The sequence below is a fragment of the Scatophagus argus genome, chromosome 19, assembly GCF_020382885.2.
Source record: "Scatophagus argus isolate fScaArg1 chromosome 19, fScaArg1.pri, whole genome shotgun sequence".
NCBI classification, from domain to species: Eukaryota; Metazoa; Chordata; class Actinopteri; family Scatophagidae; genus Scatophagus; species Scatophagus argus.
Window position 1 is genome coordinate 7,882,025 of NC_058511.1, and position 13,546 is coordinate 7,895,570.

The 13,546-nt window shown below is 41.0% G+C and overlaps 2 protein-coding genes across 4 annotated transcripts in view; one reads left to right on the forward strand and one right to left on the reverse strand.

Moving 5' to 3' along the window:
- The window catches only part of otofa (otoferlin a), a 69,054-nt gene extending 61,111 nt beyond the window's left edge, over positions 1-7,943 (forward strand). For all 3 annotated transcript variants that reach the window (XM_046373639.1, XM_046373640.1, XM_046373642.1), the window contains 5 exons: positions 9-107; positions 2,738-2,979; positions 3,102-3,280; positions 3,513-3,613; positions 6,020-7,943. In XM_046373639.1, coding sequence (XP_046229595.1) covers positions 9-107; positions 2,738-2,979; positions 3,102-3,280; positions 3,513-3,613; positions 6,020-6,200 — 802 coding nt within the window. In that variant the 3' untranslated portion in view covers positions 6,201-7,943. The remainder of the gene's footprint in view (positions 1-8; positions 108-2,737; positions 2,980-3,101; positions 3,281-3,512; positions 3,614-6,019) is intronic.
- A 728-nt stretch (positions 7,944-8,671) lies between these two features.
- On the reverse strand, positions 8,672-13,541 carry drc1 (dynein regulatory complex subunit 1 homolog (Chlamydomonas)). Its single transcript, XM_046373988.1, has 15 exons — positions 13,489-13,541; positions 13,185-13,312; positions 12,912-13,095; positions 12,578-12,715; positions 12,287-12,373; positions 12,062-12,184; positions 11,781-11,908; positions 11,553-11,687; positions 10,597-10,969; positions 9,990-10,079; positions 9,815-9,901; positions 9,539-9,675; positions 9,270-9,422; positions 9,081-9,183; positions 8,672-8,802 (listed from the first exon to the last, which is right to left on the reverse strand). Exons 1-15 carry the CDS (start codon positions 13,534-13,536, stop codon positions 8,776-8,778), a joined length of 1,941 nt encoding a protein of 646 aa, XP_046229944.1. The 5' UTR covers positions 13,537-13,541; the 3' UTR covers positions 8,672-8,775.
- Positions 13,542-13,546: the final 5 nt, after the last annotated feature.

Sequence of the window (13,546 nt, forward strand, 5' to 3'; positions counted from 1 at the left end):
CTTACCAGATATGAGCTCAGGGTGATTATTTGGAATACAGACGAAGTAATACTGGAGGACGATGATTACTTCACTGGGGAAAAGTCCAGTGACATATTTGTCAGGGGGTAGGTACAGAGGGACACGGTGAGCAAGCCTCGTCCCCGTGGGTGTGAGCCGTGTGTGGACTTTTTTTTTTTTTTTGCAGTTAACCATTTTTTTTGTTTTGTTTCCATTTTTTTCTGTGTGCGTATTCGTGTCGTGTCTGTCTTTGTGTTTGTGGTGTGTCTCCTGTCTGTCTGTCTGTCGTCCTCTCTCTCTCCTCTGGTCAATGCTCTGCTGGTGTCTAGCTTTGAGCTTCGTGTTATTATTTGGAACACTGATGACGTAATTCTAGAGGACGATGCTTTCATGACAGGAGAGAAGATGTCTGACATCTATGTCAGGGGGTAAACACACGATTCCATCGCATGGCTCGTACAACTACCTTCCTTCCCTCCTTGTCAAGCCCTGATGTCATTTCTTTCTACTTTTTCCCTCTTCTTCTTGTCTCAACTCTCCATCCAGCACGTAACCTTGCTTGTCCTAAACTCTCCAAAAAGCACGCTGTAAACTGTTGCCAAATGAAGGTTTAGTGAGGATCAAACCACAATACAATTATGTTTATGCTTGTTGTATATATGATATCCAGTATAAACAGTCCACTGGCATTCACACAGCTAAAATGGAGACTGAAGGTTTGCTCACAACCTTGGAAACAGTGGAAACTAACTAACTAACACAGATGACAAGTCCTTCAAGATTTGATATTTTAAAATTTGAATGATGATTGATTTCAGATGTGTTTGACAAAAGAGATCCACTTGGCAGATTTTTTTTCTCTTGCTGTCAAACAGCAATTGTCTTTTATTTTGTCAAATTACAATTTTCTTTTCTTCTGTGTCAAAAGGCTAGTTGTCTTTTTTATTTTTTGTCAAACTGCCATTTTCTCTGCTCTTAAACGTTACATCCAGTCCCGAGAGTGAACTTTTACACAGACCACAGATATAGCAGGCCTTTTAAGGTTTGTGGTTTGGTCCTGCAGATTTTACTGGAAATTACTTTAAAGACTTTAAGAATAATGGTAATTTTAACTGTAAGATATATGGAGCATCTTGCATGTATATAAGCAACGAATATGCATGGCACTACAACAGAGCTTCAGTGTTTTTAATAACAATGTCATGTTGCAGCCCGGTCCCAATACATGACCTTCTTCATGGCAGACCTTTTGACTTGTTGAGAGGCACAGTTATCTTCCATCCAATGAAACAATAGTAGTTCCCAAATGGATAATAAATAAACATGGTGCTGTTATGATGAAACCGTAGAGCAACACAGTAGCTTGTAGTCTGGCAATGTGATACTGTCGAAGAGGCTGCACCAAAGCAGGGAATGCACGGCACACTTAATTGATTTGTCACACGAATTTAAATTAAAGTGAAAGGAAAATGAAGCAAATGTTCATAGGATGGAGGTGTAATGTGACTATACATATGGGAGAAAGAGCACCGGTGTAACCAATAACATTTATGTCTCATTCCATTAAGCATTGGCAGCCTTGGCAGTACAGCAGTATTAATGCTTTCTATTGTACCTGTGCTTTTTCTGCCAATACATATGAAATGTCTGCAGTGAAAAAGGTCTGTAATGCTTCTGATCTTTTGTTCTTCTCCAAAGTTCTTAATGTCGGTGTTTTGCGGAGTCTCCTCACTCCTGCACCTCTTAACCAAACCCGCTTCTCCCTCAGCTGACTTGGCATCACCTGCAGATGTGTCACCTCAGGACTGTACTGTAACAAACAGGGTGCCATTTCTCAAACAACCCTCAATACCTGGAGGATGGTGAAGTATTTATAGAAGCCAAGACCATTGTTCAGTTTGACCATCTGCATTGACAGTAAAGCTGGGAGGAAGGGGGTTGTTTCAGATGGATCCAGTGTTGTGATACAGTGATTATGATCCACTTGTTGAGGTCACATGACATTGGTGACTTTGTCCAAATGCTTTATCACCTTAATCCCAGTCTAAAATATTCCAGTGCATCTCAGTTACCAAACCACAGCATATTCCCTCACAGTTTTCACTGAGGTGTTTAAGGCTGACAGCTTACTTTGTTGTTTTTTCAGTGTTGCGTTTTGAGAACTGAGAGTGCAGCTTGCCCCACTCTCCTCCTCTCTAACGAAGCCAGACTCACTCGACTGTTAGAGAAAGAGTTCCAGCCGGCACAGCCTGACCTGATAGGCTTTGATTTTATATGCATCCAGACACTGAAGATTAAAAGTCTTCAAAGAGAATTTCAAATATTTTTCACTAATGGCATTATTGCAAGCTCTTTGTATGCATGGCTTTGAAAATAGTGTGAAGCTCCAACATCAAATCAGATTTTTACACACCATTCAATGATGTTTCTAACATCATCTTACCCACATGTATGTGCATCTGATCTGGTTTTGGGGAGTCACATTATGTGTTTTGATTTGGACCTATTAGCATCATCTCTCTTGTTCACAGCCTGGTACATTTAACGTGCCCTGTGCTCTTATTTAAATCAACCAAATTAATATCCAGCAACTAGCAGACAATTGAAATTGCCTACATGTTAGACCTTCAAACTGCATGACTGACAAAATCAAATAAGAAAATCTATCCACTCATCTCACCAAACCGAGACCCTGAAGACCAACTTGACCCTGCTCTCTGTGGCTCCCTCCCTACAGATGGCTGAAGGGGCAGCAGGAGGACAAGCAGGACACAGATGTGCACTACCACTCGCTAACTGGTGAGGGCAACTTTAACTGGCGCTTTGTCTTCCCCTTCGATTACCTCATGGCTGAGGAGAAGATTGTCATCTCAAAGAAAGAGTCCATGTTCTCCTGGGACGAGACTGAATATAAGATCCCTCCTCGCCTCACAATGCAGGTCTGGGATGCCGACCACTTCTCTGCCGATGACTTCCTGGGTGAGGACTGATGGAAACAATTACTGGTTGGATTTGAATATGCTTTTTGGACCTTCTGTCTCTACACATTTTCAGTATTGCCATCCTTTTATTCCGACTGGTCTTACCGTCACCACTTTCAGGTGCGATTGAGTTGGACCTAAACCGGTTCCCTCGTGGTGCCAAGACGGCCAAGCAGTGTTCCCTCGATATGATCAGGAACGAGCAGGAGCTGCCCACCATTTCCATCTTCAAACAAAAGAGGGTCAAGGGCTGGTGGCCTTTTGTAGCCCGGGATGAGAATGATGAGATGGAGCTCACGGTAAGTCAGCTGTGAAATAATGAGCTTTAACACCCTGAACAAGGTCACCACTGCGTTTTGAGATGAGGAGTCAAACGTCAAAAAGATGGGAAACTGCTGTATTCATCTGTACAGGCAGAATGATGTTAATGTCCCGTGTTAAGAGCACAGCTCAAGTACTCGAATATAAATGCCTGGAGTCAAGTGTCTTTGATTGATATTAACTGTGACGTGTTGTGGGTTGTCATTGCAGGGTAAAGTAGAAGCTGAGCTTCATCTGGTGACAGCAGAAGAGGCAGAGAAATGTCCTGTAGGGCTTGGACGAAATGAGCCCGATCCACTGGAGAAACCAAAGTAAGATATTAATTTTTTATTCACAATATATGTAGAATTGAACTTTCACAAACGCATGCACTTGCTTCACAAACAAAATTTAAGGATGGTTGTGTCAAAAAAAAAAAAAAAGAAGCAGCAAACATGCCTGTCACATGACTGTCCCTTAAGTTTCTTCTTCAAGAAATTCATTGCAAAACAGTGCAAAAAGCAGTGGATTAAATCCAAATCTCCACCAATCAGGATGTGGTTTTGGCTTGTTTGGCTCTGGCACTGCTTTTTGCACTGTCTGAAGGCCACTGTTACACTTTTGCACTCGTTTCCCTCCTACCATCTCTTCAACTGTCTCCCTCTGTCTCTGCCCTCCCCTTGTCCCTTCCTTTCTTTCTGTATGTGTGTGTGACTCCCCCTTCCTACTTACCCTTTTTCCCTGTTTTTGCCACCATCTGCATTTCCTTCCTTTCTTCCCTCTCTCTGCCTCTTCCCACAAAGTCGTCCGGACACCAGTCTTATGTGGTTTCTGAGCCCCCTGAAGTCCATTCGTTACTTCATCTGGCACAACTACCGTTGGCTGATCCTCAAGGTCCTGGGGCTGATGCTGCTGCTGCTCATGCTGGGCCTCTTCCTCTACTCAATCCCTGGCTACCTGGTCAAGAAGATACTGGGTGCCTGACGTGCTGGTAGCCACCGCGCCCCCCCGTTCCTCGCTGTCTCTGCTTCTCTATTTTAAGCCCTTTGCTTCCTGGATTCTCCTGTCTTGTCCCGCAAACTCTGTTTCTTTGTTTTCCTCCACTTCTGTCTCTCCTCTGTTGTGTTAGTTATAGATTAGTGTCAGTGTCATTTGTCTCCAATTGCCATTGCTTATTTTATAAGGGACCAACTGTTTGGTGCAGAAAAACCAGGGCCGTCAAATGCTGCTTTCGTGTCATATGTGATCAATGGTTGAGACTGGAAAACTTCCTGCGTTAACGACTCGCTGAGCAACTTAAGCCAGGTTGTGTGATTGCAAAGTTGGTTGTGATGACTAACAACCAACTTTAACTACATCGAACCACAGACTTAAGCTGACAAGACTCATTCATGTTTGTTTTGGATCTTTTGTATTATTTACCTGTTAAGGCAGATTTATCAGAGCATCCTGAAAAGTCTGACTTTCACAGTCATAATTACGTCCTCAAGGTTGACTTAAATACTATTTACAAGCTGTAAACTGATAATTACGGTAACTCTAATATGACACGAATGCTGCATAAGGCACCATCTGGAGAGGTATTTCCTACAGTCTGTAGTGGCAGCATCAGTAAGTGACACAAGCAGAATTGCTGATATTTTCATTGGCATTTTGTTGCCCTATTATTCTGCATTGTCTCAGAGCGCAACAAACAGACAAACATGGCCTGATCAAGTCCTAAGAAAATATTTTTTTGCAGGTAACATCTTTGTGGTAACAACAGAGCTGCTGTTGCTTCAAAACATTGGCATTTTGTTAATGCTGAGGTTGAAGAATAAAGCTTATCTGTCCTGTTCAGACGACAACAAATCCTCGTTCAGATATTGTACAAAACACAACAAGTGAGGCAAGTTTTACTTTTTAAATGCAGAGCCAATCAACTTTAAGTGATCTATTTGAATTACTTTTTTCAATGTGCATTACAAGTACTATAAGGAGAAAGAAAGAGGAGAAGGAGAAAATGAAAAAAGGAGAGGAGAAAAAAAAGGATACTATACCACATCCTGAATGTCTGTGGATATTCTCATTTATCCTGGTCAAAGCTATCTCAAGGCTAGTCTGACTAGCCTCGTCTAGTCTAGATGAGCATGAACTGATGAAGTCTCTTGGATGACAGGTGAAATGTCTTCAAAGACATATAATCAAGTCCAGTTATTTTCGATTCAATCTCCTTGAGACATATTGTGAATATGATTAAAGCAAAAGTAAGGAACGCTAGTGTGCGTACAATAGTGTACTGCATGTTGATGATGAAATTGAATTATAAAATACAGTCAAATTAAAGACTATTAAGAAGGGCAGCTCATTCAGAGGTGCCAGTGGATGTCTGGTAAAAGTCATGGAAATGATCAGAGATGAACATCCCTGGCCAGAAAACAGGGTTTGGAGCTGCTGGTCAATCATTCATCCATTCATTTCCATTGTCATCTACATGTTAATCTACATGTTTGTTATTGTGCAGCTTTCACTCTGTGGTGGGATCTATCACTCCTCTGAAAAGTGAGTGACAATATTCATTAATGCAACATACTAACCACTAATGCCAGCATTCTCTCTCTCTCTCTCCCTCCATTACTCCTCCCATGATTCATCCCATTTCTCTCCCCCCTTTTCTCCAACCACCATCACTCACTCCTCTATCCACCCGCACACCTTCTTCACCCTCCTCCTGTTAAACCTCCACCCCCTTCTTGTAGTCGCCCAGACACAACCTTCCTGTGGTTCCTGAGCCCACTGAAAGCCATCCGCTACCTGGTGTGCAACCGCTACAAGTGGCTGATCATCAAGATCGTGCTGGCCCTGCTGCTGCTCATCATGCTGGGTCTCTTCCTCTACAGCATGCCGGGTTACCTTGTCAAGAAGCTGCTGGGGGCCTGAGAGGCTGCTGGGAGGACCGGGTAGGGGGGTGGGGGGTGGCCAGCTGGATGGATGGGTGAGTGGGCGAGATGAGTTAGAGGAGTCTCCCTCAGTCTCAGGAAGAGAGGCAGAGGGAGGATCCGATCTTAAATAATAAAACAGCTCGCCACCTTCCACCTTAGCTCCAAGGAGAGAGAGGCAGACACCACCTCCGATGACTTTCTCCCCCACTGAGTCACAAGAAGCGCTAACTGTCTCCTTGATTCAGTCTGCAGCAAGCCTAACAAATCTAACGCTCAGTACCCTGACTACATCCTTGAACTGACTAAAAAAAGCAATCATTTGCCACAAAGTAACCCTGTTTTCTTTTACTGGAGTTATGTTAACTGACAATGAATGTTTCTTTATTTGTTCTTACGGCTTGTTAAGCTAAATGAGAGTGTTGTGTTAGTGGCCAGACGATTGCATGGACATTCATTTCAAGTGATGCTGTAAGATCTCCCATTACTGCTATTGTGTCTGCTATTTACTTAAATAGGAAATAAATGAACAATGTTTTTTGGCAACACTTTGCTTAAACCCCTTAATACATTTGTTTAATGTATACTGTACACACAATAATGGAACTGTAAGCAGATATAAGTATTCATTATAGTATTTCTCAACAACTACAACTTTTCCTGTGAAGACGTACTTTACTTATACGCTGTGTTTTACTATATTGTCATTCATTATCTGTGCACACATCAACCAGCCTCCACTTATAAGTTGTGGTTGTTGATACATACATTAATGAACACTTGCATCTGCTCATAATTACATTTATGTTTAGGGCAGTTAAAGCAAATTGTTGCCATTTTTTTAAATTATAAAAGCTTGCGGTCTTTGCACACTTCAAGAATAATAATGAAGAAACAAAAATAAAGATGTCTATTTTCCTAATGCAGTTCAATGAGACAGAGAACAAGATAACTTCACAATGACTTAAACAATTAATAAGGTTTCACAGGGTTTAGATAAACTGCAGTGCTAAATGTTTAATCTCTTGGATCAAAGCAACCAAGCCAGACAAGCCACACTCTGCCCAAACAGTACTTGCAAATAATTAATTAAAAAATAGTTTTGTCCAATTCAATGTGTTGACCAGTCTTTCAGAATGCCCTTTGCTTTAATATTCCATATTTTTGTTTAAGTGGTCACTGCCCTTCACCTCAATGACCTACTAATAAAACCGCGAGAATACATCAATTAGGAGAATACAACTAATTATTTGCAAATATCACCTGACTAAATCTGATTGAAAAGTCCTCAGATGCAGCAAATGGTTCAAGGGTATTACAGTTTTCTACCAAAACGTAGACTTGTGTGTCAATATGCATGCATCATTGTGATAACTGACCAGAGGTCATATGCGTTGGCATGACTGTCTTTCCAGCTCAACATAAACCAAATCACCAAGCCTGTTATCTTTAACATTAGAGATAATGTGGGGAATATGTTTTAACGTGCACTTAAGTGAGGCGGTAAAAGGGAGTCTGGATACAGCTCCGTGTCAGATGGCGTTGTTTGCTGTGTCCTTTCACACGTTTTCAAAGTTGCCTGTGCTTGACCTCATTTGTGTTGCAGTCTTTGTGATTATGTGTTATTGTTTGCACTTGACTTGCCTGTTTTTACATTGGATTTGTGTTTGTATATCTGTTGAAATGTGTGCAATATTTATTTTCTGTCTGTTTTTGAAATTTTAAATAAACTGAATTCCATGGCTAACATGTTTGAGACTGATGAAGCAGCTATAGTTCACATTTTCACATTAACAATAGATCACATGACAACTTGCATCTGGGAGAAAAAGTTCCCAAACCTGCTGTTTCCCCTCAGTTGTACAGCTTTAAAACATTTTTCAGCTAATCGTTTGGGTTTTTCTTCTCGCAACTTAATATTTTTGAAAATATATATTAGATTCATCAGGAGGACAACTCTACTCCAAATGAATGCTCATGTTGCTCCTTCTGCTGAATTTGGCAGTTTGTTCCAACAGCAATATGTCAGTTTTGCGTTCACAGCTTATTTCCCCTCACCCCAAGTGGCCAAACAGGTGTGGTCAGAGGTTTAAGTTACTACAACTCTTTCTCTCAGTATTACAACTTTATCTCACTTGCCTCTGAATCTCTGTGTGCAGTCGTCCCAGTGTCAGCATGTCGTGGCTGCTGGGCCCGGTGAGGACGGTGTGTATCCTGGCCTGGAGGCACTGCAAGCTGCACTGTGTGCTGCTGTTGGCTGCTGTGCTGGCTCTGCTCTTCCTGGCCCTGCTCTTCTTCTCTCTGCCCTCAGAGCTCAGCCACAAGCTCTTGAACGCTGCTGGATGAAACCACTGTATGTTTCTGTGCTCTATACACTTTATATCCCACAGGAACTGTTGTATGTTTCACTAATGTAGGTGTTGTGCTCCATTTTTTTCTTCTGGGGCTTTAATATAAGCTGCAAAGTGTGTCGATTTAATAGGGGATTTATTTTACAGTGAATATAAATCATTTTACAAATATTCTGGTGAAACCGCATGCACGTGTTGTCCCAGTTCTGATGACTCCAGTGTGGATTAGGGTACCTCCAGTTCTGTGGTGACCTATTAGAGAATAGATGCATAACAGATGCATGATATTAAACAAAGCACATTTGTTTCTGTCATATTTTCTTGATTAACTGAAAAGAAACTAGTGAAAAAGTACATCACAGTGTACATCACAAATTTCCCCTTTCCCACCGGATGTTTTCAAATTAACTTGATTTAAACATTTTAACCTTTATTACACTATTATGTTATACAAATTACTGATTATTACATTTTTCTAAGCTGTTGTCACTGAATATCTATAACAAGCATAAACAAGCACGCATGCTTACTCTTGAGTTGAGAGTCTGTTGCAGCAGCCGCCGCAGATCTTTGTTCTGCTGCTCCAGACTCTGACACTCAGGGATGAGCTCAGAGATGTCTGTCAAGACCGAACTGGGAAAATAGAAAAACGAAAACATTCAATTGAGTATAGAGGGGTGTTGGCTCTGTATGCGTGTCTGTCTGTAGCTGTAACTCACAGGTACTGCGTTAGTCTGTCCTCTGTTGCATCCCAGAGCTTCAATTTGTCCTTGGAGATTATGTTGCCCATACTCTCCCAGTAGGCTTTATCCTCTGAAGAATCCCGGGCTTCCAAGCGCTGCAAGCTGGAAAGTTGGCGGGCTGAGGTGTGCCTTAGAAAGCACCAGAATACATTAGCGTCACATCATCACTGAGAAAGACTACCTCAAATATAATAATACTGTATCGCATAATTTCACGTTCATATTACTCAAACATGTGGGCCTACCTGGACCTTCTGAGCTGCTCGAGGAAACTCTTTAGGGCGGGCATAACATGATCAGGATCAAGGACTTCAGAGGTCATAGAGTTGGTCCCCACTTCCTCTATGCTGTCACTGGATTCACCGAACTCGACACAAATATCCTGCAGGCAGACAAAAAACTGATGGAAGATGCAGAAATGGCATGTGTCTAATTACAATAATCCTGCTTGGCCATATTTTGCACAAGCTGATGTCCAAATGGAAATATTTTTGATCCACTGCATCCGTTTCCCTCCTCACCTCAGTCTGCTCTCTCTGATGCTGATGTTTGTACTTTATTAAGAAATGAACCAACTTGGGAAAATCCTCCTCTTCAATCCCCAAAGACTGGAAGAGAAAACAACAGTTGAGGTTGTTCAGAATTTGCCCCAGACAGGCAAGCAATACACTGATGCACTTCAGTATACTAACTCACATGAAGAAGAGAGCACAGCTTCACAAGAGTCTGTTCCTCCTTCCCCAGGGGAGCCAGCAGGTTCAGCAGCTGGTCGTCCATCAGGAAACCCTGAAATTGGAGGAAGGGAAACTTTTGGTTGAAGATGCTTTTCCCATAATTTCGAAGTATTGATTTTTTGTGTCACTGTGACTCATACTCAGTAACTTTACACCATGTCATTAGCAGTTTGACTGACAAGAGCTTCACTGGACAGATTAAGCTCATTTACTCGCCCTTACCAACAATTCACACACATACCGTATGTAACACTTTCACAAAGCACGCAAACAGCATGTGGGCCTTTCAGTTGAATGTTGTGACTCTCTGGTGTGTTGCCGTCAGGCAATGAGGAAGACATGAGTGGTATTGATCTTTTCATCTAACTCTTAAGAAATAAACTGAATAAAAGTAAAATTCATTGTGTAATTCTTTTAAAATTCTTATAATATATTCATACAGACACATTGTGTGTATAGGAATATAGTAAAATTAATATATTATAATTGCAACTGTTAAAAAAATAAATAAATAAATAAATCTTGTTCTCTTACTGCAATAAACATGAATCTTAGGCTTTTTTGCTCACCGCCTCATCACACAGCATCTCCATCACTTTCTTCACCGTCTCCATCAACAAGTTCCCCTCCTCTGCACTGCTCTCACTCTGCACTGCTGTCCTTTCCTTGTGCATTTCCGTATCCCTGCTCTCAATGGCACTCTCCAGCTTGGGCCCAACTGAGGCATCCATCACTCTTTGGTTATTTGGTAAAGCTTGTTTCTTTGGTCGGATGGGACCAGAGTGCCCCATGAATGGCATAGGTGGTCGCTCCCAGGACAAGCCAAGTTCCGTGTAGATCTGCGAGTCAATGACCAAAGCCCTCTCTACAAGTTGCTTCACCTCTCCTTCAATCATTAACCACATCTCCTCAAATCTTTTGGAATCAGTGGCTGCAAAGTGCCTGCATGAAGTGAAGGAGGGGTGGAGAAGTGACGAGAACAGAAGAAGAGATTCAGGTATAAGAATTAGATAGACAGATAAATAGATAGATGACTTTATTCATCCACAAGGGGAAATTAGGTTGTCATAGCAGTCCAGTATATTTAGTATATTTGAATACAATAAAAAAAATAAAAAAAAAACACAATAACATGAAATACTGAAGTAGAAAAATAGAATAAAACACACTTAAAGGACACGTGTGAAAATAATAGTAAAATAACAGTATATAATGATAGTAATACTAATAATATATGTACACATAGAAATGTTATATATATATATATATATATATATATATATATATATATATATATATATATATATATATATATATATATAATTTATATATATATATATATATATATATATATATATATATAATTTATATATATATATATATATAATTTCTATCTCCTGTGCAAGTTGCGCAAACATACATAACTGCAATACGTAATGTACACATGAATAGATATATGTATATGTACACACAAGATACACAGTATATCAGTGTTCATTTAAACCATAAGATGACTATGACTCACTTGATTTTCTTCTGTACGCCTTCATATTGCTGGATGTTGCGTTTGTAGTCCTCGCACAAAAGCTGGTTCCTCTTGGTAAACTGTTTCTCCTGACTGTTGCACTTACGCGAAAGGTTTTTCCACTCCGTCTGCAGACTGAAACACAAAGGCACCCAGAGGAACAGCAAATGAATCATTTATGACAACGTGTGTGCATGCATGTGTGTGAGAGAGAAATAAAAGTAGTACCTGAAGATCCTTCTCTTTATATGGGCCAGATTAAAGTTGGATGACACTGCCTCATACTCTTGCTTCTTTTGTTTGAGCTTCATGATCATCCTGGTGCCCTTCATCTGTTGATGTTCTCTCTCCATAACCTGCAGAGGTGAGAATGGTGCTTAGAGGCTGTTCAGACCAAGTATCAATGTGCATCATGAGATATCCAGTAATAAGGGGACCGCTCAGAGTCCACACCTGACACAGTTCATAACACAACAGCTTATGAGATGCATCTCAATATTTGTACAAACCTGAAACTTTGCACTCTGTTCTGCCTGGGTGAGGCTGCACTTGTCGGTATTCTCCAGCATGAGTGTCTGAATTACAGCTTCGTACTCTTCCACCTTTTTCTTCCTCTGCATCAGTCTCTCCAACTACAAAAAAAGATCATTAGCTACAGAGTTGAAAGACAGAAGGTTGAGTCTGCATGTCTGGATGTGCATGTATTCATCATTTTTGATTTCAATTATTCTGACCTCTTTGTCCAAAAGCTCCTTCATGTATTGTTCCCATTCAGTCTTGTCCCTTGTCAGTAAGACTTCACATTCCTGCTGATAAACTCTCTACCAACACCACAAACACCACCATTAGTGAGAATGACAACAATGACATAAAGACTTTGAGTTCACATCCACACCAGTGATTCTGTGAAGCTGTGCTCAGGAACGGCAGCTCTTTGAGCATCAACAAAATTCATACATCTTCTGTTGTTCATTGATGCGATAAACCCCCTTATACAAATTATTTAAAGCTGCTTCTTGACCTACCTGAATCTGGGCCAGCTCTTCTCTGTAGGCTTTTGTAAGGATTTTGATCTGGTCCTCCATCCTTTCCATCAACAGATCCAGCTCCTCTGTTTGCTTCCTCAAGTCCTTAACATAGCAATCATCTGCAACCTTCAGCTCCTGTTCCGACATCACACATAAAGTGATCAAATTAATGGAAAAGGCTATCAGACAACCATGGCAAACAACACATAACTTTTTAATCACTTTCTTATACATATTTTTACAGGAAGGCTCCTCCTATATGTCTGGCTTTGGTTGATTACTCTACTAAACATATATTTAAGATAACTACATGATTGATTGATTGATTTACCTGTTGAAGTTCATTTATGACTTTTTTCTTGTTTTCTATGAGAGCAGCACATAACTCCTGCTGGTAGTTTAGGGCCTCCTGCAGCTCTTGAGGAATCACCTTCTGCTTAGCAATGGACCACCCCCTTGTGATCTCCTCAAATTTCTCTTGGCTGGATTTGACCTCATTCTCCAGCCGCTCCAATCTGGGTCAAGAAGGAAGATGTAAGACGCAAGTAAAAGTGTATAATATGTGTGGCAAAAGTAAGGTATCAAAAGATAATTTTGAAGTTACCGAAGTCTGCGAGCCTCCTCCAGCTCTTTCCTTCGCATTGACTCCTTGGCATCAGCTGAAGTTTGGATGTTGGTCACTAACATCGACATATCTCTCTGTAGGTTGATTATCCTCTGAGGAGTGATCAGCTAACATAAGACAGGAAAGTTTCTATTCATGTTTGTCAGGAATGGGCGTCTTGGCTGACGCAGAAAAGGGCTGAACCCCGATGCAGAGTCAAAAGGCAGGCAGGCGAGGCACAGGTCTGAGCAAAAGTCTTTATTTTTCTAATCAAAAAACTAAACAAAAGCAGGCTCGCACTTACTGAGACTTGAAAACTAAAAGCAAACTGTGGCAAAAAAACTCCTGGCATGGCAAGACAA

Excerpts from the sequence above, each read along its gene's own strand:
- drc1 (XM_046373988.1), bottom strand. The coding sequence starts at position 13,536 with ATGCCAGGAGTTTTTTTGCCACAGTTTGCTTTTAGTTTTCAAGTCTCA. Across the intron at positions 11,688-11,780 it reads ATAAAGAGAAGGATCTTCAG|TCTGCAGACGGAGTGGAAAA; the intron begins GTACTACTTTTA and ends TTTGTGTTTCAG. Across the intron at positions 9,676-9,814 it reads ATCAGAGAGAGCAGACTGAG|GATATTTGTGTCGAGTTCGG; the intron begins GTGAGGAGGGAA and ends GTCTGCCTGCAG.